Consider the following 25264-nt stretch of genomic DNA (forward strand, 5'->3'; position numbering starts at 1 on the left):
AGCACACACTTCCTGTTGCTCTCTTGAGATGGACCTACTTCATGTTCTTCCTGTTTGAAGGACACACTTCCTGTGTTTTTCCTGTGCAGGACACACTTTCTGTTGCTCTCCTGAGACAGACGTACTTCCTGTTTTTCCTTTGTGCAGGACACACTTCCTGTGTTTCTCCTGAGACAGACATACTTTCTGTTTTTCCTCTGCGCAGGACACACTTCCTGTCTTTCTCCCGTGCAGGACACAGTTCCTTTTGCTCTCCTGAGACCGATGTACCTCCTGTTCTTCCTCTGCGCAGGAAACACTTTCTTTGTTTCTCCTGTGCAGGACACACTTCCTGTTGCCCTCCTGAGACAGATGTACTTTCTCTTTTTCCTCTGTGCAGGACTCACTTCCTGTTGCTTCCCTGAGACTGACGTCCTTTCTGTTCTTCCCCTGTGCATGACACACTTCCTGTGTTTTTCTTGTGCAGGACACGCTTCCTGTTGCTCTCCTGACAGATGTAGTTCCTGTTTTTTCTCTGTGCAGGACTCACTTCCTTGTTTCTCCTGTGCAGGACACGCTTCCTGTTGCTGTCCAGAGTCAGACCTACTTCCTTTTCTTTCTCTGTGCAGGACACACTTCTTCTGTTTCTCCTGTGCTAGACACACTTCCTGTCACTCTCCTAAGACAGACATATTCCTACCCTGTGCAAAACAGACATATTTTCTATTCCTTCCTTGTGCAAGACACAGTTTCTGCTTTTGTTCTGTGAAGGACACTCCTCTTCTTTCAGCTCTGTTAATGACACACTTTGTGTGCCTCTCCTATGCAGCACACACTTTCTATTTCCCATCTGTGCAGGACACACTTCCTGTTTCTTTTCTGTGCAGAACACACTTCTTGTCTCCCCTGTACAGGACACATCTCCCGTTTATCCTCTATGCAGGACACAATTTTTGTTCCTACCCTGTGTGAGACATACTTCCTGTGTCTCCTTTTAGCGGGACACACTCCCTGTTCCTACCCCGTGCAGCACACACTTTCTATTGCCATGGAGGCGTGGCCTGGGCGTGGCCTCGCGGGAGGTCAATGGAGGCGTGGCTTGGGCGAGACATCGCGGGAGGTCGATGGAGGCGTGCTCTGGGCGTGGCCTAGAGGCGGGGTCGCTGGCGTAGTGGTTTGGGCGTGACCTTGCGGGAGGTCGATGGAGGCGTGGTCTGGGCGTGGCCTCGCGGAGGCGGAACTCCGGCCGCGGTATTTCCGGAGCCGCGCTGCTCACGCAGCTGGCTTCGGGCTCAAGTCTGCGGCCTCCCGGCTCCCGGCGTGGACGCCATGGTGCTGTTCCCGGTTATCGGGAAGCTGCTGCACAAACGCGTGGTGCTGGCCAGCGCCTCTCCACGCCGCCAGGAGATCCTCAGCAACGCGGTGCGACCTGGGCCTGGGCTGGGCGGGGGACCCGGGACGGAGGGGCCGAACCAGCTGGGCCCAGCGACTCAGGACCCCTAGGGATGGGGGAGGGGAGAGTGACCCGGGACCCCCAAGGATGGAGGAGGGGAGAGTGACCGGGACCCCCAGGGATGGGGAAGGGGAGAGCGACCCGGGACCCCCAAGGATGGTGAGCTGGAGAGTGACCCGGGACCCCTAGATATGGAGGAGGGGAGAGTGACCTGGGACCCCCAGGGATGGGTAGTAGAGAGACCCGGGAACCCTAGGGATGGGGGAGGGGAGAGTGACCCGGGAACCCCAGGGATGGGGGAGGGGAGAGTGACCCGGGAACCCCAGGGATGGCGGGGGGGGGGGGGAGAGTGACCAGGGACCCCTAGGGATGGGGGAGGGGAGAGTGACCCGGGACCCCTAGGGATGGGAAAGGGAGAGTGACCTGGGACCCCTAGGGATGGGGAAGGGAGAGTGATCTGGGACGCCTAGGGATGGGGAGGGGAGAGTGACCCTGTAGCCCTAGAGATTAGGGAGGAGAGTGACCCGGGATCCTTACAGATGGGGGAGGGGAGACTGACCAGGGACCCCTAGGGATAGGAGGTGAGAGTGACCAGGGACCCTTAGGGATGGGGGAGGAGAGAGACCAGGGACCCCTAGGGATGAGGGAGGGGAGAGTGACCCTGGACCTGTAGGGGTGGGTGAGGAGAAACTGACGGAACCCTTAGGGATGGGGGGTGAGAGTGACCCAGGACCCATAGGGTTGGGGCAGGGGAGTGACCCAGGACCCCTAGGAATGAGGGGAGGGGGCAGAATGACCCAGGACTCCTAGGGATGTGGGAAACAAGAGGGACCTAAGTCTTCTATGGATGGAGTGGTTCCAAGTGGCTGAAGGTTGGCTTTGCAGGTGGCCTGTGGGATGTGTTTTCTAGAACCCTGGGTGGGGGAGATTTGATTGTGGGTGGTAGGTGCCTAGGCAGTGGGTGTCTGCTTCTTCTGCCTCGGCCTCCCAAAGTGCTGGGATTACAGGTCTGAGCCACCACACCCGGCCAAGAATAAATTCATTTTTACATAGGCCCTTTAAATTGGCTTTGATGGAACTTTGTTCCGCACAAGGAATCTAAGGAAGGACCTTTTTTTATTTGAGACGGAGTCTCACTCTGTCACCCAGGCTGGAGTGCCCTGGCACAATCTCAGCTCACTGCAATCTCCGCCCCCCCCCCCGCCCGGGTTCAAGTGATTCTCTGCCTCAGCCTCCCGAGTAGCTGGGATTACAGGTGCTTGCTACTGCACCCAGCCAAGTTTTGTATTTTTAGTAGAGACGGGGTTTCAACATCTTGGCCAGGCTGGTCTTGAACTCCTGACCTCGTGATCCACCCACCTCCGCCTCCCAGAGTGCTGGGATTACAGGCGTCAGCCACCACCCCTGGCCCCAGATAGGACCTCTTTAAAGCTGAGCCCACCATGGGTTTGCACCATTAAATACCTATGAGTTGGGCGAATTCCTTTCCTCTTGAGGTTTCAAGGTAATTTGGGGTTCCTGGCCTGTGAGAAAGGGACAGTCTTAGCGCGGATTAGGGACTTTGTACGGTGACTGTGTACACAGAAGATGAGGCCAGTTTCCAACGGTTTTATTGGCTCCATAAGTCAAGTGGGATTTTTTTTTTTTTTTTTTTTGGGAGACGGAGTCTTGCTCTGTCGCCCAGGCTGGAGCACAGTGGCACAGTCAGCTCACTGCAACCTCCGCATCCCGGGTTCAAGCGATTCTCCTGCCTCACCCTCCCCAGTAGCTGGGACTATAGGTGTGCACCACCAGGCCCAGCTAATTTTTTTGTATTTTTAGTAGAGACGGGGTTTCACCATTTTGGCCAGGATGGTCTCGATCTCTTGACCTCGTGATCCGCCCGCCTCGGCCTCCCAAAGTGCTGGGATTACAGGCGTGAGCCACTGGGCCCGGCCTCAAGTTTGATTTTGTAGAGGGGTGCACACCATTCCAGCCAAAGCCTTCACAAAATAACCAGTTTTTCCCGTTGTGTCCTCTTACTAAAGAAAACAGATTTTTTTTTTGTTTTTCTTTTTGAGACGGAGTGTCACATTTCTGTCCAGGCTGGAGTGAAATGTCATCATCTTGGCTCAGTGCAACCTCTACCTCCCAGGTTCAAGTGATTCTCCTGCCTCCCGAGTAGCTGGGATTACAGACACACGCCACCATGACCAGCTTAGTTCTTGTATTTTTGGTAGAGACGGGGTTTCAACATCTCGGCCAGGCTGGTCTCGAACAGCTGACCTCAGGCAGTCCACCCGCCTGGGCCTCCCAAAGTGCTGAGATCACAGGCGTGAGCCACCCAGCCTGGCCAGAAAGCAGATTGTTACTGCACTTACGCAAATAACTTTATTGCCATAAATTAAGAAGAATTAAAATGTGAAAAAGATCACCCCAGTCTCCTATTGGTTGAGTCCATTCCGTTCATTTCCGTCCTACTTGATATTAATGAATATTCTGGCTTTTCAAAAATCCCAAACTTCTTTCCTTTCTATTCTGATGTGACAATCTCCAAAGTTGTCAGAAACCTGCATTCACGAGCATCTGTTAGAGCTTTGCAGCTGATTATAAAAGCACCTTTTAAGCAGGATCAGGCCGGGCACTGGGGCTCCCCATCCCAGCATTTTGGGAGGTGGAGGCAGGTGGATCTCCTGAGTTCAGGAATTCAAGACCAGCTTGTCCAACAGCGAAACCCCATCTCTACTAAAAACACAAAAATTAGCTGAGTGTGGTGGCGGGCACCTGTATTCCCAGCTCCTTGGGAGGCTGAGGCAGGAGAATCGCTTGAACCCGGGAGGCGGAGGTTGCAGTGAGCCGAGATCACACCACTGCATTCCAGTCTGGGCGACAGAGCGAGACTCCATCTCAAAAAAAAAAAAAAAAAAAATTCCAAACTTACTAAGTTGGATGGCTCAGTTCAAATGTCTGCAGGCCTGACCTAGTTTTATTTATTGACTTAGTTTATGTTTAGCTTTGAGGCAGAGACGCTAACAGCCCTTTCCCAGAACCAGCTTCCTTCACATCTCTGGGCTGAACTGCCTGAGGCCACAAGATCAGAAGTTAAGGTGTTCTCCTAAGTAGTTCAAGGTCCAGTATCGGTGTTTTATTTACTAAAAAAATGCACAAGCAAAGATGATTCTGTTTGGGCTGAGTTATACTTGTGTAGCCTTTATGCCAAGTTGTGACACCTTGTAGTATTTGGCAGAGGTAAGTAAGAAACCATTTGATTGATAAACACACAGAAATATGTAGGCCGGCAGCCTTTAAGGCACTTTTAATGCTGCTGTACCCATAATTTTTAAACATTCAAGTTACATGAACTGACTGATCTCAGAGCTTTTGCTTTTTCCCCAAAAATATTTGACTTAAGGCCGGGCAAGGTGGCTCATGCCTGTAATCCCAGCACTGCGGGAGGCCGAGTCAGAAGGATCACGAGGTCAGGAGTTTGAGACCAGCCTGGCCGACATAGTGAAACTCCGTCTCTACGAAAAACACAAAAATTAGCCAGGTGTGGTGGCACGCACCTATAGTCCCAGCTGCTCAGGAGGCTGAGGCAGGAGAATCGCTTGAACCCTGGAGGTTGCAGTGATCTGGGATCACGCCACTGCACTCCAGCCTGGGTGACAGAGCAAGACTCCGTCTCAAAAAAAAGTATTTGTCTTAAGTGCTTATTTTTTTATAGGCCAGTTACATGGAGCTCTTTTAATAGACATGGCACACATACGGCACAGATAGTCACATAGGAAATCAGAAGAAGATTCACTAATTATAAGATTTCTTTTTTCTTTTTTTTTTTGTAGAGACGGAGTTTTGCTCTGTCACCAGGCCGGAGTGCAGTGGCGTGACCTCGGCTCACTGCAGCCTCCGCCTCCCGGGTTCAAGGGATTCTCCTGCCCCAGCCTCCCGAGTAGCTGGGACTACAGGCACCCACTACCACACCCAGCTAATTTTTGTCTTTTTAGTACAGATGGGGTATCACCACGTTACCCAGGCTGGTCTTGATCTCCTGACCTCCGGTGATTCACCCACCTCGGCCTCCGAAAGTGCTGGGATTACAGGCGTGAGCCACCGCGCACGGCCTCCTATTCATTTTTAATTCCAGGGGTTCCATAAGGAAAACAGATTTTTCCCCAAATGGGATTTGTGGTGCCTTTTCTGTTTTCTCAAGGAGTCCCAGGCCACCAGAACTTGTCTTAGGGTCTCTTATACATGCAGCATGGGAGACAGGACAGAGTGGAGAAAAGAAATCAAGTCGAATGAGCAAAAAACCTTTCCAGGAAAACAAGATTTATTTTTCCTTTATTTATTTATTAGATGACGCGTCACGTTGTCACTCAGGCTGGAGCGCAGTGGTGCAATCTCGGCTCACCGCAACCTCCGCCTCCCGGGTTCCAGGTTCCAGCAATTCTCCTGTGTCAGCGTCCCGAGTAGCTGGGACTACAGGCGCATGCCAGCACGCCCTGCTCATTTTTGTAATTTTGGTAGGATCAAGGTTTCACCATATCGGTCAGGCTGCTCGGGAACTCCTGACCTCGTGATCCACCCATCTCGGCCTCCCAAAGTCCTGGGATTACAAACCTGAGCCACCGTGTCCTGCCAAAAAAAATATTTAGGAACAGAAAACCATAAAGGCCTTTTGAGTATATTTACAGCTTGGATATCTATTTTAATGAAGCTGAGCTCTTTTGTTTGTTTTTTAAAGCATGGCTGAGGGTGGAGGTTAGAATGACATACATGTTGTGCCAAGTTACATTAAATGATTGGGTTATGTACAGGAATTACATGTGATAATGAGAGGGACTTTCAGAGGACCATCTCAGGAGCTGTTCGATCTGTGATAAATCAGACCTGGAGAAGTGCAGGAAGCAAGCATTGCCTTCAGCCCGAGGCACCTCCCAGATCGGGAGAAGGGCAGCCTAGCTTGGACTGCTTGAACCATTTTAGGATGGAAAACGGGAGAGGCCAGGCTTGGGGCTAAAGGCTTGCGGGCAGGAGGGACGGAGAGTGAGGATGGGTGAGGAACGGATGCAGGGTTTGAGAGTACAGAGAGTTTATCTGCAGGATCAAAAGGGGTTTGGGAGGAAGAGGTTTCCAAGGAAGGAGAGACCTGTGGACCGTTTTCATTAAGAAAAAGGATGGGGCCGGGCGCGGTGGCTCAAACCTGTAATCTCAGCACTTTGGGAGGCCAAGGCAGGTGGATCACGAGGTCAGGAGTTCGAATCTAGCCTGGCCAACGTGGTGAAACCCCGTCTTTACTAAAAATCTGAAAATATTAGCCAGATATGGTGGCGGGCACCAGTAATTCCAGCTACTCAGGAAGCTGAGGCAGGAGAATCGCTTGAACCTGGGAGGTGGAGGTTACAGTGAACCGAGATCGTGCCACTGTACTCCAGCCTGGCCACAGAATGAAACTCCATCTCAAAAAGAAAAAAAAAAATTAAAAGAGGATGGTCAACCTAAGAAGAAACTCGGCATCCCCAAGATTTCTTCTACCTAAGTCTGCTGCTACCCACTGCTTCTGGGTTGCAAGAGAGCCTCTGCCCCCAACACCCATCCCAGGTTTTGGCACCAAATGTAAGTTAAAGAAAGAGGAAGGAAACAAGAAAAGTGGCTCAACTGTGAACGACAGGTTTATTTTGGAGGATAAACCTGAGCGGGGCTTCCGGTAGAGTTAGGTCAGGAGCGTTCTCTCCTACAGACTCAGGGCGCTTAAGGGTTTAGGAAGGGGGAGCATATTGCAGGCTCGGAATGTCTCTGTGTGAGGGAAAGTTTATCGCGGGGTTGACGTGTCTCTGGTTGGAAGGGAGGTTATCTTGGGGTTGGCGTGTTTCTGGTCGCAGGGCGTTTATTCCAGAGCTGGAATCTTTCTGATCATGCTGATATCAGCCATTAGGCTGATGTTTTTCTGCTGGATTTAGGTGGTTTTTAATCAAGGGAACTTCAAATGGCAGTCTGTGTCCAAGATGGCGCCATGTGTCCAAGATGGTGCCGTGTGTCCCAGTTGGTGGATTGCGTCCAAGATGGTGCAGTGTGTCCAACACAGTGTGTGTCCAAGATGGCAGTGTGTATATCCAAGATGGTACTCTGTGTGCAAAATAGTGCTGTGTGTCCAAGATGGCACTGTCTGGCCAAGATGGTAGCGTGTGTCCAAGATGGCACTGAGTGTATTCAAGACAGCAGTGTATGTATCCAAGATGGTGCTGTGTGTTCAAGAATGTGGCATGTGTCCAAGATGGGGCTGTGTGTCCAAGATGGAGGCGTGTGTCCAAGATGGCGGCGTGTGTCCAACATGGTGGCGTGTGTCCAAGATGGTGGCATGTGTCCAACATGTCAGCGTGTGTCCAACATGGCACTGTATGTCCAAGATGGAGGCGTGTGTCCAAGATGGCGGCATGTGTCCAACATGTCAGCGTGTGTCCAACATGGCGCTGTGTGTCCAAGATGGCGGCATGTGTCCAACATGTCAGCGTGTGTCCAACATGGCGCTGTGTGTCCAAGATGGCGGCATGTGTCCAACATGTTGGCATGTGTCCTACATGGCTGTGTGTGTCCAAGATGGAGGCATGTGTCCAACATGTTGGCATGTGTCCTACATGGCTGTGTGTGTCCAACATGTTGGCGTGTGTCCTACATGGCTGTGTGTGTCCTACATGGCTGTGTGTGTCCAAGATGGCGGCGTGTGTCCAACATGGCGCTATGTGTCCAAGATGGAGGCGTGTGTCCAAGATGGCCATGCTCCTGCTCAGTCAGAGGCGAGATGTGGAGTTCCCTGGGTCTTGGCAGGTGTGGCAGCCATGGCCACCCACACTGGGGGCAGTGACCACCATCATTCCTGACTCCACAGCCTCTGCGGGGGTCACTGCCTCCAGGCCAGGTCTCCCAGCAGATGGTGTGGTCTGGGATTGACTTAGAGCCAGCTTTCATGCCCCTCATGCAGCCGCCATTGCTGGCATTTTTCCGGAATTCTCTATGGATGGATGTTCTTGTCTGTCCCAAACTTCCGGGCTCCAGGAACCCTCTGACGAGGCTGGCTTGTGGGTTCATGGCCCGAGTCGGCATTCCCTGCCAGCCTCTCTGTTCTGGCTTTTTCCTTTGCCAGCCTTTTCCCTCGAGAGCCAGAAAGACCCCTTGTCAGTCCCTAAAGTCCCCTGGCCGGACCCCCGAAGGCCCCCTAGCCACACTTAGGGAAAGCTCAGCAGATGGATGAGGTCACCCAGGAGAGGACCGGGGAGTGTAGCCAACGCCACGCGTCCTGCTCATCTTGCGCGTTACGTTCCGTCTTCTCGGGGTCTGTCGTCAACCCTCCTGACCCCTTTCTTCTGTTGCAGGGTCTCCGGTTTGAGGTGGTCCCCTCCAGGTTCAAAGAGAAGCTGGACAAAGCCTCCTTCGCCACGCCGTATGGGTACGCCATGGAGACCGCCAAGCAGAAGGCTCTGGAAGTGGCCAACCGCATGTACCAGGCAAGGGGGCCCTTCCTTTCGCCCTCATGACCATTCCATTGATAGGCTGGGCGCGCAGGCTGAGGCCTGTAATCCCAGCACTTTGGGAGGCCGAGGCAGGTGCATCGCAAGGTTAGAGTTCAAGACCAGCTGGGCCAAGATGGTGAAACCCCGTGTCCACTACAAATACAAAAATTAGCCAGGTTTGGTGGTGCACGCCTGTAGTCCCAGCACTTTGGGAGGCTGATGGGGTGGATGACAGGGTCAGGAGTTCGAGACCAGCCTGGCCAACATGGTGAAACCCTGTCTCTACTAAAAATACAAAACTTAGCCAGGTGTGGTAGCGGGTGCACCTGTAATCCGAGGTAGTCAGGAGGCTGAGGCAGGAGAATTGCTTGAACCCGGGAGGCGAATATTGCAGAGAGCAGAGATCATGCCTCTGCACTCTAGCCTGGGCCACAGAGTGAGACTATCTCAATAAAAAAACAATAAAAGAAAGTTTCTTTGCTATAACAAGGGGATTTGCAGGTCTTAAATATATATGATACAAATAAATGTCATTTACAAGATGCAATTGGTGGCACAGCCTCGCTGTTACTATGTTATAATGTCATGTACTATGACAAGTGACGAATAGCATCATTTATGGTACAGGATTAACGGAGCTTATCTATTGCGATGTGTTATAAGAATCTCTCGCAATTGATAGAATAGCATAATTTATCATATAGAATTGATGAAGCTTATGTGACTATATGTTATAATATTCTCTTGAATTGATATAAAATAGCATCATTTGTGATGTAGAGTTAACGGAGCTTATCTATTGCGATGTGTTATAATATTCTCTTGCAATTGACATAATAGTATCTTTTTTTTTTTTGAGGTGGAGTCTCACTTTGTTGCCCAGGCTGGAGTGCAATGGCACGATCTCAGCTGACTGCAACCTCCGCCTCCCACGTTCAAGCGATTCTCTTGCCTCAGCCTCCCGAGTAACTGGGATTACAGGTGCGCCACCACGCCCGACCGATTTTTGTACTTTTAGTAGAGATGGGTTTCAGCATGTTGGCCAGGCTGGTCTCGAACTCCTAACCTCGTGATCTGCCTGCCTCGGCCTCCCAAAGTGCCAGGATTACAGGCGTGAGCCACTGTGCCCAGCAGTATTATTTATGTTGTAGAATGAATGGAGCTTATGTTTGACTATGTGTTATAATATTCTCTCGCAACTGATGTAACAGCATCATTTATGGTATAGAATTTCTGGACCTTATCTATGACTCCGTGTTATAATATTCACTTGCCGCCAAGTGCCGTGGCTCACACCTGTAATCCCAGCACTTTTGGAGACTGAGGTGGGCAGATACCTGAGGTCAGGAGTTCAAGACCAGCCTGGCCAACATGGTGAAACCCCGTCTCTACTAAAGATAGAAAAATCAGTCGGGCGTGGTGGCGCACCTGTAATCCCAGTTACTCGGGAGACTGAGGCATAAGAACACCTTGAACCCTGAGGCAGAGATTGCAGTGAGCTGAAATTGAGCCATTGCACTCCAGCTTGGAGTCCATCTAAAAAATTAAAAAATAATAATAATATCAGTTACAATATATCATATGAACATAGCTATTACTGTGTGTTCTAACACACTGACAAGGAAGCCATTAGTATCATTTAGGATATAGAATTATTGTAGCTTATGGATTACTATATGTTGTGTAACAGACAACTGCAATTAATGTATTATCGTCCACAGTATGTACAATTACCATAGCTGTCACTGTGTCGTAACGCGCTGTCACAATGAACCTCACGGTGTCCTTGAGGGCAGAGAGTTACTGTAGCTTAGCCATGGCTGTGGGTTACCATACAGTACACCGTTGCAGAAAATATGAGAAATACAGGCCAGGCACGGTGGCTCACACCTGTAATGCCAGCAGTTTGGGAGGCCGAGGCGGGCGGATCACCAGGTCAGGAGTTCGAGACCAGCCTGGCCAACATGGTGAAACCCATCTCTACTAAAAGTACAAAAATCGGTCGGGCGTGGTGGCGCACCTGTAATCCCAGCTCTGGAGGCTGAGGCAGGAGAATCACTTGAACCCGGGAGGCGGAGATTGCGGTGACCTGAGATCGCACCATTGCACTCCAGCCCGGACTCCGTCTCAAAGGAAAAAAAAATTAACAACAAGAACACTAATATCAGTTACAATATATTAACATAGTTCATATAATTAACATCATAACACACTGTTGCAATGAACTTGGGTATCATTTACGACATAGAAATAATGTGGCTTATCGATTATTATGTGTTACGTGATGCACTACTGCATTCACTATGCTATCGGTTATAATATATACAATTACCATAGCAGGCTGGGCACAGTGGCTCACGCCTGTCATCCCAGCACATTGGGAGGCCGAGGTGGGTGGATCACGAGGTCAGGAGTTCAAGACCAGCCTGGCCAACGTAGTCAAACTCCGTCTCTACTAAAAATACAAAAATTAGCGGGGCATGCAGGCACACGCCTGTCATCCCAGCTACTCGGGAGGCTGAGGCAGGAGAGTCACTTGAACCTGGGAGGCGGAGGTCGCAGTGAGCCGAGATCACGCCACTGCACTCCAGCCTGGGCGACAGAGCGAGACTGCATCTCAAAAAAAAAAAAAGAAAAGAGAAGGAAATGCATTGGAGGTAATGCTGTGGCGAGCACTGCTCTGAATAACAAGAATCTCCATTGTGGGTTTTGGCAGAGCAGAGCTTAGGGGAACCAGTGCTCAGGCAGCTAAGGTCACGGTGACATGCGGATATCCCGTGAGCACATGCAGCTCCGAGGCCGAATGGTCAACCTGGATTTGTCTCGCTCTGTCGCCGTCTCGGCTCACTGCAACCTCCACCTCCTGGGTTCAAGAGCTTCTTGTGCCTCAGCCTCCCGACTAGCTGAGATGACAGGCGCCTGACTCATTTTGTGTGGGTTTGGTAGAGACAGGATTTCATCATGTTGGCCAGTTGGTCTGGAACTCACATCAGGTGATCCGCCAGGGCTGAGCCACCGCGCCCGGCCCTAAGGACCTTTTTCTGAAATTACGTTGAACCGATCAAAAAGTTTTTGGCCTTGACCGGGTGTGGCGTTCAGGTCTGTCATCCCAGGGCTTTGGGAGGCCGAGGCGGGTGGATCACGTCAGGTCAGGCTTCCAGACCAGCCTGACCAATGTGATGAAACCCCATCTCTACTAAATATACAAAAATGAGCTGGGCGAGGTGGTGGGCACCTGTAGTTCCTGCTCCTTGGGAGCTTGAGGCAGGAGAATGGCCTGAACCCGGGAGGCGGAGGTCACAGTGAGCCGAGATTGTGCCACTGCACTCCAGCCTCGGGGACAAGAGGGAGACTTTGTCTCAAAACAACAACAAAAACCTTTGGCCTTAATGCAGGGTAACTCAGGGAGAGGTGGGGCCCCCAAATCGACCCCACGTGGAAGCTTACCTGCCCCCCTCAAAGAAGAAAAGCTTATAGAACAGCTCTTATGTTTTCCGTGGCACCTGTGAGATTCTCCGTGACTCTCTCAGCCCTGATTGCACAGCCCCTGCGGGCTCCAGCCTCACCCATGTTCCAGCGCCTGCCAGGGGACCCCTGGTGGACCCACTCGTGTCCTTGCTCTTGGCCCTGAGGCCTCCCGGCCTCACCTTCCGAAGTCAGCCTGGCTTTGCCCCTGTGGTGCTGTTTCGTAGTCATACTGTCAGGTAAGCCTCTCTGCGAGACACCTGGCCAGGCGGCTCACGCCTGTAATGATCCCAGGACTTTGGGAGGCTGAGGACGGCGGATCACGAGGTCAAGAGATCGAGACCAGCGTGGCCAACATGGTGAAAGCCCATCTCTACTAAAAACAGAAAAAATTAGCTGGGCGTGGTGGTACACGCCTGTGATCCCAGCTCCTCAGGAGGCTGAGGCAGGAGAATTGCCTGAAACCAGGAGGCGGAGGTTGCAGTGAGCCGAGATCACGCCACTGCACTCCAGCCTGGGTGACAGAGTAAGACTCTGTCCCAGATAGATAGATAGATAGATAGATAGATAGATAGATAGATAGATGTCTCGCTTTCTTACAGAAGGACCTGGGGATGGACGGATAAATAAATAACTCGAAGTCTGGCTTTCTTACAGAAGGACCTGCGAGCCCCGGACATGGTCATCGGAGCAGACACGATTGTGGTGAGTGCCTTCAGGGTGTCTCTTCTCTAACGTTCCATTTGCTATTCACGTGCCTGGGGGCTCGGCCTGTTCTGGGTCCCTGTGAAGACAGCAGGTCCTTTGAGGGTCGCCGGCAATGCCTGCTGGTGATGAGCCACTCCCAGAATAAACCTCGGAGGCAGAGGGAAGGGCTGGACTCAGTTCCGGAAACTACCATCACTTTCCATCCGGAAAGTACCACCAAATGAGAGGCCTGAAGGCACAGGAAGGGCCAGGAGCGACAGCTCACGCCTGTAATACCCGCACTTTGGGAGGCCGAGGTGGGCGGATCACAAGGTCAGAAGTTCGAGACCAAAATAGTGAAACCTTGTCTCTACTAAAAATACAAAAAAAGAAAAAACAGCTGTGCGTGATAATAATCACACCTGTCATCCCAGCTACTTAGGAGGCTGAGGCAGAAGAATCTCTTGAACCGGGAGGCGGAGGTTGCATTGAGCTGACAGCAACAAAGCAAGACTCTGTCTCCAAAAAAAACCCAAACAGGTGTTCACCCAAAAACTTATACGTGAATCTTCACAGCAGCTAAAAGGTCCAAACGGCCCAAGTGTCCGTGAGTGGGTAAAAGTAATTACATCATGGACCATCCACACACGGTGGAATACTACACAGCTATGAAAAGGAACAAAGTTGGTCAGCTGCGGTGACTCACGCCTGTCATCCATCCTAGTGCTTTGGGAGGCCGAAGCGGGCAGCTCACCTGAGGTCAGCTGTTCGAGACCAGTGTGGCCAACACGATGAAACCCCATCTCTGCAAAAAATACAAAAAATTAGCTGGGCGTGATGGTGTGCACCTGTAATGTAATCCCGGCTACTTTGGAGGCTGAGGCATGAGAATCGCTTGAACACAGGAGGCTGAGGTTGCAGGGAGCCGAGATCCCGCCACGGCACTCCAGGCTGGGCGACAGAGCGAGAGTCCATCTCAAAAACAAGGAAAGGGGAGGAGAGGGAAGGGGCTCTAAAAAGGCTGCAGCATAGGAAAGGAAAGGGGAGGGGGGAGGGGGGAGGAGGCAGGAGGGGAGCGACTCTAAAAAGGCTGCCACATAGATGAACTTTGAGGACGTCAAAGAGGACCATACGTTACAGGATTCCATTTCTTTCTTTGTTTTATTTATTTATTTATTTTGAGATGGAGTCTCGCTCTGTCTCCCAGGCTGGAGTGCAGTGGCGCGATCTGAGCTCACTGCAACCTCCGCCTCCCGGGTTCAAGCGATTCTCCTGCCTTAGCCTCCCGAGTAGGTGGGATTACAGGCACCCGCCCCATGCCTGGGTAATTTTTGTAGTTTTTAGTAGAGACGGGGTTTCACCGTGTTGGCCAGGCTGGTCTCGAACTCCTGCCTCAGCGTCGCAAAGTGCTGGGATTACAGGCTCGAGCCACCGCAGCCGGCTGTGGGATTCAGTCTCTCTGCAGTGTCCACAACGGGGAAATGCACAGTGAAAGAAAGAGGATTGGTGGTTACCAGGGGCCGGGGGAGAGGGCGGGGGGACAGCTTCAGGGGCACAGGGTCCCTTTTCGGAGTGATGAGAACATTCTGGAACCAGGCAGGACGTGGTAAGCGCAGTTACTTGTTTAAAATGGTGACTCTCAGGCTGTGTCAGTTTCATTTCCGGAAAACAGCTGACTTCTGTGAATGGTTCAGTGAGGTTAGCAGACCTGACTCACACGGCGGGAACCAACTCCCTCCTTTCCTCTCGCAGACCGTGGGGCGGCTCATTCTGGAGAAGCCGGTGGACAAGCAGGACGCCTACAGAATGCTGTCACAGTAAGCGCCGTGCTGGCCGCCGGGCAGTCTCGGGTTCCGGGCCGCAGAGTAGCCGTCTGTGCTGTCTGAGCTGTGCCGTGTGATCTGTTACATGTGTGCTGTTCTGTGTGAGCTGTGCCGTGTTGCTGTGCCTTGTGAGCTGTGCCGTGTGTGCTGTGCCGTGTGATCTGTGCCGTGTGAGCTGTGCCATGTGAGCTGTGCCGTGTGTGCTGTACCATGTGTGCTGTGGCGTGTGAGCTGTGCCGTGTGAGCTATTCCGTGTGTGCTGAGCCGTGTGAGCTGTGCCGTGTGTGCTGTGCCGTGTGAGCTGTGCCGTGTGTGCTGAGCCGTGTGTGCTGTGCCGTGTGAGCTGTGCCGTGTGTGCTGAGCCGTGTGAGCTGTGCCGTGTGAGCTGTGCCATGTGTGCTGTGCCGTGTGAGCTGTGCCGTGTGATCTGTTCTGTGTGAGCTGTGCCATGTGTGCTGTGCCTTGTGTGCTGTGCCATGTGAGCTGTGCCGTGTGTGCTGTGCCGTGTGAGCTGTGCCGTGTGTGCTGTGCCGTGTGAGCTGTGCCGTGTGAGCTGTGCCGTGTGTGCTGTGCCGTGTGTGCTGAGCCATGTGAGCTATGCCGTGTGAGCTGTGCCGTGTGTGCTGTGCCGTGTGAGCTGTGCCGTGTGTGCTGAGCCGTGTGTGCTGAGCCATGTGAGCTATGCCGTGTGAGCTGTGCCGTGTGTGCTGTGCCGTGTGAGCTGTGCCGTGTGTGCTGAGCCGTGTGTGCTGAGCCATGTGAGCTGTGCCGTGTGAGCTGTGCCGTGTGTGCTGTGCCGTGTGTGCTGAGCCGTGTGAGCTGTGCCGTGTGTGCTGTGCCGTGTGAGCTGTGCCGTGTGTGCTGTGCCGTGTGTGCTGTGCCGTGTGAGCTGTGCCGTGTGTGCTGAGCCGTGTGAGCTGTGCCGTGTGTGCTGTGCCGTGTGTGCTGTGCCGTGTGTGCTGAGCCGTGTGAGCTGTGCCGTGTGTGCTGTGCCGTGTGAGCTGTGCCGTGTGTGCTGTGCCGTGTGAGCTGTGCCGTGTGTGCTGTGCCGTGTGAGCTGTGCCGTGTGTGCTGAGCCGTGTGAGCTGTGCCGTGTGTGCTGTGCCGTGTGAGCTGTGCCGTGTGTGCTGAGCCGTGTGAGCTGTGCCGTGTGAGCTGTGCCGTGTGTGCTGTGCCGTGTGAGCTGTGCCGTGTGTGCTGAGCCGTGTGAGCTGTGCCGTGTGTGCTGTGCCGTGTGAGCTGTGCCGTGTGAGCTGTGCCGTGTGTGCTGTGCCGTGTGAGCTGTGCCGTGTGTGCTGAGCCGTGTGAGCTGTGCCGTGTGTGCTGTGCCGTGTGAGCTGTGCCGTGTGTGCTGTGCCGTGTGTGCTGAGCCGTGTGAGCTGTGCCGTGTGAGCTGTGCCGTGTGATCTGTTCTGTGTGAGCTGTACCGTGTGTGCTGTGCCTTGTGTGCTGTGCCGTGTGAGCTGTGCCGTGTGTGCTGTGCCGTGTGAGCTGTGCCGTGTGTGCTGAGCCGTGTGAGCTGTGCCGTGTGTGCTGTGCCGTGTGTGCTGAGCCGTGTGAGCTGTGCCGTGTGAGCTGTGCCGTGTGTGCTGTGCCGTGTGTGCTGAGCCGTGTGAGCTGTACCGTGTGTGCTGTGCCTTGTGTGCTGTGCCGTGTGAGCTGTGCCGTGTGTGCTGTGCCGTGTGAGCTGTGCCGTGTGTGCTGAGCCGTGTGAGCTGTGCCGTGTGTGCTGTGCCGTGTGTGCTGAGCCGTGTGAGCTGTGCCGTGTGTGCTGTGCCGTGTGAGCTGTGCCGTGTGTGCTGTGCCGTGTGTGCTGTGCCGTGTGTGCTGAGCCGTGTGAGCTGTGCCGTGTGAGCTGTGCCGTGTGTGCTGTGCCGTGTGTGCTGAGCCGTGTGAGCTGTGCCGTGTGAGCTGTGCCGTGTGTGCTGTGCCGTGTGTGCTGAGCCGTGTGAGCTGTGCCGTGTGAGCTGTGCCGTGTGTGCTGTGCCGTGTGAGCTGTGCCGTGTGAGCTGTGCCGTGTGAGCTGTGCCGTGTGATCTGTTCTGTGTGAGCTGTGCCGTGTGTGCTGTGCCGTGTGAGCTGTGCCGTGTGAGCTGTGCCGTGTGTGCTGTGCCGTGTGTGCTGAGCCGTGTGAGCTGTGCCGTGTGAGCTGTGCCGTGTGTGCTGTGCCGTGTGAGCTGTGCCGTGTGAGCTGTGCCGTGTGATCTGTTCTGTGTGAGCTGTGCCGTGTGTGCTGTGCCGTGTGAGCTGTGCCGTGTGAGCTGTGCCGTGTGTGCTGTGCCGTGTGAGCTGTGCCGTGTGTGCTGTGCCGTGTGAGCTGTGCAGTGAGGCAGTCCCCGTCCCTCCATGCTGTTCATTGTCTGGGATTCTTAGCGCTGATCACAGAGGGTGTGGGGCCCACCGCAGGCTGTTACCCTCGGGAGAAGTGGGCCGTGCCCTGTTCTTTCCACAGGGCGTCCTGGACCTGAGCCCACAGCCTGTCCTCCACTCCCATCTCAGGACATGGAAAACACCCTGGGACAGCAGGCCCAGCTGAGAGGTGCCCGGCCTGGGACCTCCGGTTAGGGCCGCTGCCCGTGGGATTTGTGCCCCCTTCCCCAGCCTGTCCGTAAAGGTTTGCTGTTGGGAGAAGCTGAGTGACTGATAAACTAGATCGTTTTGCTGCTTGAGAATGTGCCAAGCCGTTTTCCGCTTGTGGGTGGGGGGTGGCCGGGTTTTCCTTGCCATCATTCCTCTTATCATTCAGTGTATTTTTTACATACTCCCAGCGTTTTTCAGTAGTTTCCCTGGTGATGCCACGGCGGGCCGATCCGGGAGAAGAGGCTGGGGAGGGACCGGGGCGGAGGCCACCTGGCTGCCTCTCTGGTTTTGGGAAACCCGTTCTGTGACTGCCACGTTTCACAGTGAGGGCACCGCTTCTGTCTGACAGGTTGAGTGGCAGAGAACACAGTGTGTGCACAGGTGTGGCGATTGTCCAGTGCTCCAGCCAAGGTAACCGTGGCCCGGGGATTGGGGTGTCCACGTGGGCCGGGACACTGGAGGGACCATGGCCTTGAGGGAGGATGGCGGCTGCCCACGCCCCCGTGGGGACCTGGGCTTATGGCGTGCTTGCGAAAGTTGTTTGCTGATTTGGAAGAGTGCAGGGGAAAGGACAATGTGCCATTTGTCTTATAAACATGCAGAAGAGGTCGGGCGCGGTGGCTCAGGCCTGTAATCCCAGCACTTAGGGAGGCTGAGGCAGGTGGATCACAAGGTCAAGACTTTGAGATCATCCTGGGCAACATGGTGAAACCCTGTCTCTACTAAAAATACAAGAACTAGCCAGGCATCGTGGTGGGCACCTGTAATCCCAGCAGTTAGGGAGGCCGAGGCAGGAGAGTCGTTTGAACCTGGGAGGCGGAGGCTGCAGTGAGCTGAGATCGCGCCACTGCACTCCAGCCTGGGCAACAAGAACAAGACTCCATCTCAAAAACAGAAAGAAAAGACCTAGAAGTGGAAGGAATGTGTCTACAGAATCGTTTCTACGCCAGGAGAGGGCTTTGCAGGATGATTTCCAAGCACGTGGTGTAAAATACTGTGATTGCGTCAGGGTCTGGCATGTCTGTGATGCCACGGCAGAGTCCTGTCGGCATGTGGTGTCTTATGACCACAGAGAGACCCTTCTCTCCATCTCATGATCTGAGCTTTAACCTTAATGCAGCTCAGCTGTTTCTCAGCTCAAAAAGGAGGGGTACAAACACCCCTGCCCAGCCTGCTCCCCATCATGGGACTCATGGCATAACTCCTTTTGGTATTTCTTTCTTTGGTTTCGGGAGGGGGAGGGGGAGACAGAGTCTCCTCTTGTTGCCCAGGCTGGAGTGCAGTGGTGCGATCTCGGCTCACAGCAGCCTCCGACTCCTGGGTTCAAGACATTCTCCCGCCTCACCCTCCTGAGTAGCTGGGATTTTAATAGCTTAAAAGAAAAGTTTTAGGTCAGGCACAATGACTGACACCTGTAGTCTCAGCACTTTGGGAGGCCAAGGTGGGTGGATCACCTCAGGTCAGGAGTTCGAGACCAGCCTGACCAACATGATGAAACCCCCTCTCTACTGAAAATAGAAAGATTAGCTGGACGTGGTGGTCCATGCCTGTGATCCCAGCTACTGGCGAGGCTGAGGCAGGAGAATCGCTTCAACCTGGGAGGCGGAGGTTGCAGTGAGCTGAGATCGCCCCACAGTGGCACTCCAGCCTGGGCAACCAGCAAAACTCTGTCCAAAAAAAAACAGTTTTCTTGAAAACCAGACAAAGGGCCAGTAACGTTTTAAGTAAAAAGTTAACAGCGTTGCTTCAGACTTTTACTCGTTTCCTCCATGCGGTTAAGTTTGGTTTTCTTTGATATTTACGAACATTTCAGTTTTCCGGGGGTCTTAACTTTTTTCGTGTTTATTTTTGATGTCACAATCTTTAAAGTTATCAGAAACCGGAGCAGGTGCAGTGACACGCCCATAATCCTAGCACTTCGAGAGGTCGAGGCGGGTGTATCACTGGATGCTGGCAGTTCGAGACCAGCCTGGGCAACACGGTGACACCCCATCTCTACTAAAAATACAAAACATTGCGGGGCGTAGTGGCGGGCGCCTGTAATCCCAGCTACTCGGGAGGCCGAGGCAGGAAAATCCCTTGAATCAGGGAGGCGGAGGTTGCCGCGAGCCAAGATCTCACCACTGCACTCCAGCCTGGGTGACAGAGCAAGACTCTGTCTCAAAAAAACAAGAAAAAATGAAAGTCGTTAGAAACCTGTATGTAAATGTACTTGTTTCCCGTCCCCCCGCCCCAAGACAGAGTCTTGCTCTGTCGCCCAGGCTGAAGTGCAGTGGCGTGATGTGAGGTCACTCTAACCTCCTCCCGGGTTCAAGCACTTCTGCCTCAGCCTCCTGAATATCTGGGATCACAGGCGCCCGCTACCACAAGCAGCTAACTTTTGTATTTTCAGTAGAGGCGGGGTTTCACCATGTAGGTGAAACCCTACCTCTCAAACTCCCGACGTTGTGATCCACCCACCTCGGCCTCCCAAAGTGAGCCTCCGTGCGCGGCCTCCCATTAGAGGTCTATAGTTGATTATAGAACCATTTTATAAAGAGAAGCAAAACGAGACACCGACTGTCTGTGGATGACAGAAAGTTTTAGGGCCGCGGTAGTGAAACATAAGGACATTGGTTACCTCTGTGTCATACACCGTAACAATTGTAATTATTACTGATGGTGTACACTAACTCATATTAGAATTACAGGAGTTTTTTTTAATGATTTTGGAACACGTGCTAATAACATAGGTATAGAATCCAGCCCTAAGATACAGATGCACCATTTTATATTTCTATGAAAAATACATAATATTTATTTTATATGTTTTATATAATAAAAACATTTATATTAAAAATATAAAATACACAATTCTATATTTGACCATGTTTTCTGTGTATTATTATTATTTTTTTTTGGAGACAGAGTCTTGTTCTGTTGCCAGACGCCAGGCTGGAGTGCTGTGGCGCAATCTCGGCTCAGTGCAACCTCCGCCTCCCGGGTTCAAGCCCTTCTCCTACCTCAGCCTCCCCAGTAGCTGGGATTACAGGTGCCCGCCACCACGCCCGGCTAATTTTTGTGTTTTACTGGAGACAGGGTTTCACCATGTTGACCAGGCTGGTCTCGATCTATTGACCTCGTGGTCCACCCACCTCGGCCTCCCAAAGTGCTGGGATTACAGGCGTGAGCCACCACGCCCAGCCTCCTGTGTAATTTTTATACTAAATAAGCCACATAGGTTATTTTTCAACTTTAGGGAACCTATTAATAGTATTTTAAAGGATTAATCAGACCAGGAAAAATAATTATCATTTGATGTTGGATAGTTTGTTAGGAATTCGAAGTTTAAAAAACACGAAAACCTTTGTGGTAACTAATATTCCATCCAGTACAATTGTGTGTAGTTCCCTCTGGAGCCACTAGGGGAGGCTCCCTCCTGCCTCTCGCAGCTCCTTGGGCTCCAGCATCCATGGGCTTCTGGCCCCATCACTCCAGCCTCCACCTCCTCCGTCTCTACGAGGCCTCCTCCTCTGTGTCAGTGTCTCCTCTTTTGCCTCTCTTACAGACACTTGTCATTGGCTTTAGGACCGACCCTGAACCCAAGATAATTTCATTTTGACACCCTTTCCCTAATTTCATCCGCAAAGTTCCTATTTCAAAATAAGATCCCATTCCCAGGTTCCAGGTGGACATGGATTTTGGGGGAGCCCCTTGGACCCAGGCCAGTTGATCGGGGAGCTCTCCTGCAGGTCCCCCAAGCTGCCCTCATGCTATGCTTGTGGCTTTTCCACCCGCTGCTGAAGTCCTCGTGTTGACCCCAAAACTTTCACGCCAAGGCTTCACAGAAGACCGGTGCTCTTCCTGCTGGAGCGTGGGTCGCGCTCTCGGCCTCCTCCTACGCCCCGTGATTTTATTGGCTTCTTTTTTGTTCTGTCCTTTCCCTCTTTTTGTTGGAAACATGCTCAGTGGCGCAAAGCAAAATCAGCCCTGAGACAGCGGATCTCAGCAACACAGTTTTTACCTCCTGGGCTGCAGGGAGGGGACCCTCAGTAGCCATCTTGCCACGAGAGTACAATGAACCAAGGAAAACACACACATGTATCCCTGACGCATGTGGGGTCGTCCTTCCTGCCGTGTCTGAGCCCCATGGGCCGGAGCCAGATCTCAGCATCTAAACTAAAACCCGACTGGCTGACAACTTAAAACTTTTCTAAACAGATGACAGCCACGGAGAGCTGGGACCCGCCTGTGAGCACGTCCAGCTCTGATATCTCGGTGAAAGGACAAGGACGTAGAATGTCCTATGTGCCTGTGAGCTCAGCATGTCTAACAGCTACGTAGGATGGGGCTTCACAGAGAGTTATTAGCACACTTATTCTTTAACAAGAAAGGAAACTTTAAAAGGGCACTTTTCTACTTCCCACTCTTTACTTGTCTGAAATAAAACCTTTTCCACCGCGAACCTCCGTGTCTGAACTGTGCGCTACACTCAGGTAAACAGCGCACCACAGCCCTGCAGGTGTCAGGCCCTGCAGGGGACAAGCTGGCATCCTCGCTCACACCATGGCCCTGTGCTTGCAGACAATAAGCTGGACACCAGGGTCTCGGAATTCTACGAGGAAACGATGGTGAAGTTCTCGGAGCTGTCGGAGGACCTGCTCTGGGAATACATCCACAGTGGGGAGCCCATGTGAGTCTCGGGGCGCTGGGGGCGGGGAGACACGAAGGCCTGCCCACCCTCACACGTGGGGTCCCAGCCAGCCTTGGGAAAGGAGGCCCGGTACCTGCCCCCACAGGGCTGAGCCTGAGGCTGTGTGGCAGAGGGACGTGTACCACAGTTATCTATAGCATACAACATATAGTGTGTCTGTAATTATACATGACATAATGTAACATGGAACTGTATTCACACATAATTTATATATTACATGTTGATTGTATGTAATACGTTAATTACATACATGTTAACGGTTATTAGATATTACTATATATGGATATATATGACAATATACATCATATGAATGTGTATATGTTTATATATAATAGGTTATACTGTAATATACATAAATATAATTTTGATTAATGCTTATTGTTAAATGATTAATTTTAATTTATATCAACTAATAGTAATATGATGATTCCATCTCAAAAAATAAAAGTGAAAAATAAATAAAAGTGTTTTTTTAAAGAGAGAAAAGAGCCTCGGCCCAGCACTGAACTCTCCTTAATAGGAAGCTACCCAGAGAAGATGCGTCTGGCTCTTGTACCCTCTGGCCTGACTGCCCAAAGTGGAGGGCAGCCCTGGCCATGGGTTTTTTTTTTTTGAGGCGGAATCTTGTGCTTGTTTCTGAAGCTGGAGGGCAGTGGTGCAATCTCGGCTCACTGCAACCTCCACCTCCCGGGTTCAAGCAGTTCTTCTGCGCCAGCCTCCTGAGTAGCTGGGATCACAGGTACCCAGCATCATGCCTGGCTGATTTTTGCATTTTTAGTACAGACGGGGTTTCTCCATGTTGGCCAGGCTGGTCTAGAACTCGCGACCTCAGGAGTTCGTCCACCTCGGCCTCTCACAGTGCTGGGATGACAGGCGTGAGCTACTATGCCCAGCTGATCTTTGCGTTTTCAATACATACGGGGTTTCTCCATGTTGGCCAGGCTGGTCTCGAACTCACAAGTTCAGGTGTCCCTCCGGCCTCGGCCTCTCACAGTGCTGGGATGACAGGTGTGAGCCACCGCGCCCGGCCCTGGTGGCTGTGGCATATCTAACCAGGGGAGATGTTTCTCCTGGTTGTGACCTCTTCCCTTCCACTGCCCCCGCCAGGGACAAGGCAGGCGGCTACGGGATCCAGGCTCTCGGCGGGATGCTGGTGGAGTCGGTGCACGGGGACTTCCTCAATGTCGTCGGCTTCCCGCTCAACCACTTCTGCAAGCAGCTGTTGCAGCTGTACGACCCGCCCCGGCCGGAGGACCTGCAGCGTGTCAAGCACGGCTCCATCCCGGCCGTGGACACCTTCGAAGACCTCAGTGACGTGGACGAAGGCGGCCCGGCGCCCACTCGGAGGGACAAGGCTGAGGCTGGAGTGGCCAGAGACGCCACAGCAGAGGCTGAGGGGAACAGGACCTGTGAGACCCTGCCCCCGTTCCCCACACGCCTCCTGGAACTCATCAATGGCTTCAAAACATCGAAGGTACCTGTGTCTGCATCCTCGGGCCACTGTCCCAAATGACCACACGCAGGGCTTAAATCCACAGGAGTCTTGTCGTCACAGTCCTGGAGGGTGGCAGGCTGAGATGAAGGTGTCTCAGGGGCACGCCTTCTCTGGCGGTTCTAGCGAGGGTCCTTCCTGCCTTTCCCAGCTCCTGGCACCTCCAGCATCCCTGGGCTTGTGGCCCCATCACTGCAGTCTCTGCCTGTGTCTCCACGTGGCCTCCTCCTGTGTGCCTGCATCTCCCTCATCCACTGACCCCGACTCATCTCAACTCCCCTAGCTCACAAAGACCCTTTTATTTTCAAATAAGATCCCGGCCAGGCGTGGTGGCTCACAGCTGTCATCCCAGCCCTTTGGGAGGCTCAGGTAGCCAGTTCAGAAGGTCAAGAGATGGAGACCATCCTGACCAACAGGGAAACCCCATCTCTGCTACAAATACAAAAATTAGCTGGGCACGGTGCATGCCTGTAGTCCCAGCTACTCGGGAGGCTGAGGCAGGAGAATCGCTTGAAGCCGGGAGGTGGAGGTTGTGGTGAGCTGAGATGGCACCATTGTTAAATTAGAGATCCTTATTTAATAAGAATTGATAAATTATGATTATAATTTAAAATTTAATTTATAGTTATAATTTATTTATAATTATATAGTTGCTTATAATCACATAATTATATAAACATAATTACATAAATAACATAAATTATATAAATATAAATTATATAATTACATAAATTATATGAGTTATATGATTATATAACTTGTGTATATAATTTGACTTGTATAATTTATACAAGCTATATGATTTACATAATTTAATAATTATATAAATAAGGCATATAATTCACATAATTTATATAATTATAATTATATAAGTATACCATTATATAATATAATTATGTACATTTATGTAATTTATAAATATGTAATTATATAACTTATAATTATGTAATTATTTAACTAATATATTTATATTAGAATATATGTTAGTTAAATATATAATTCTGTGATTACATATTTATATATAATCGTGTAATTATAGTTAAGGTAAAGTGAGGTCATTTGGGAGGACCAAATCCAATAGGACTGGGGTCCTTGTAAGAAGAAGAGATATATAAATTACATAATTTATATAATTTATTAGCCACTGGGAGGTTTATAAACAACAGAGTCCTGGAGGCTGGAGGTCTGAGATCCAGGTGTGGGCAGGGCCGGCTCCTCCTGAGGCCTCTCTCATGGGCTTGGAGACGCCATCTTGTCCCTGTGTCCTCACGGGGTCGTCCCTCTGTGCGTGCCTGTGTCCTCACCTCCTCTTCCTATAAGCACCCCGGAGTGCCATTGGATCTGGTCCACCCAAATGACCTCATTTTACCTTTATCATCTCTTTAAAACCACGCCTACAGGCCGGGCACAGTGGCTCACACCTGTCATCCCAGCACTTTGGGAGGCCTAGGTGGGCAGATCACCTAAGGTCAGGAGTTCGAGACTGTCCTGGCCAACACGGTGAAACCCTGTCTCTGCTAAAAACACACAAATTAGCCGGGTGTGGTGGTGCACACCTATAGTCCCAGCTACTCTGGAGGCTGAGTCAGGAGAATCGCTTGAACC

The 25264-nt window shown here is 51.9% G+C and overlaps 1 protein-coding gene across 10 annotated transcripts in view; it reads left to right on the forward strand.

Moving 5' to 3' along the window:
* Window positions 1–1261: 1261 nt before the first annotated feature.
* The window catches only part of LOC100387365 (acetylserotonin O-methyltransferase like), a 44999-nt gene continuing 20996 nt past the window's right edge, over window positions 1262–25264 (forward strand). For 4 of the 10 annotated variants that reach the window (XM_078364448.1, XM_078364451.1, XM_078364457.1 and 1 more), the window contains exons 1-6: window positions 7256–8913; window positions 13042–13089; window positions 14725–14888; window positions 17824–17885; window positions 22038–22146; window positions 23275–23641. In XM_078364448.1, the coding sequence (XP_078220574.1) occupies window positions 8653–8913; window positions 13042–13089; window positions 14725–14888; window positions 17824–17885; window positions 22038–22146; window positions 23275–23641 (1011 nt within the window). In that variant the 5' untranslated portion in view covers window positions 7256–8652. Of the gene's footprint in view, window positions 1402–7255; window positions 8914–13041; window positions 13090–14724; window positions 14889–17823; window positions 17886–22037; window positions 22147–23274; window positions 23642–25264 lie in introns of those variants that run through there. The other 6 variants (XM_078364449.1, XM_078364454.1, XM_078364453.1 and 3 more) reach the window with 3 other exon arrangements.

Source organism: Callithrix jacchus, chromosome Y (genome assembly GCF_049354715.1).
Source record: "Callithrix jacchus isolate 240 chromosome Y, calJac240_pri, whole genome shotgun sequence".
NCBI classification, from domain to species: domain Eukaryota; kingdom Metazoa; phylum Chordata; class Mammalia; order Primates; family Cebidae; genus Callithrix; species Callithrix jacchus.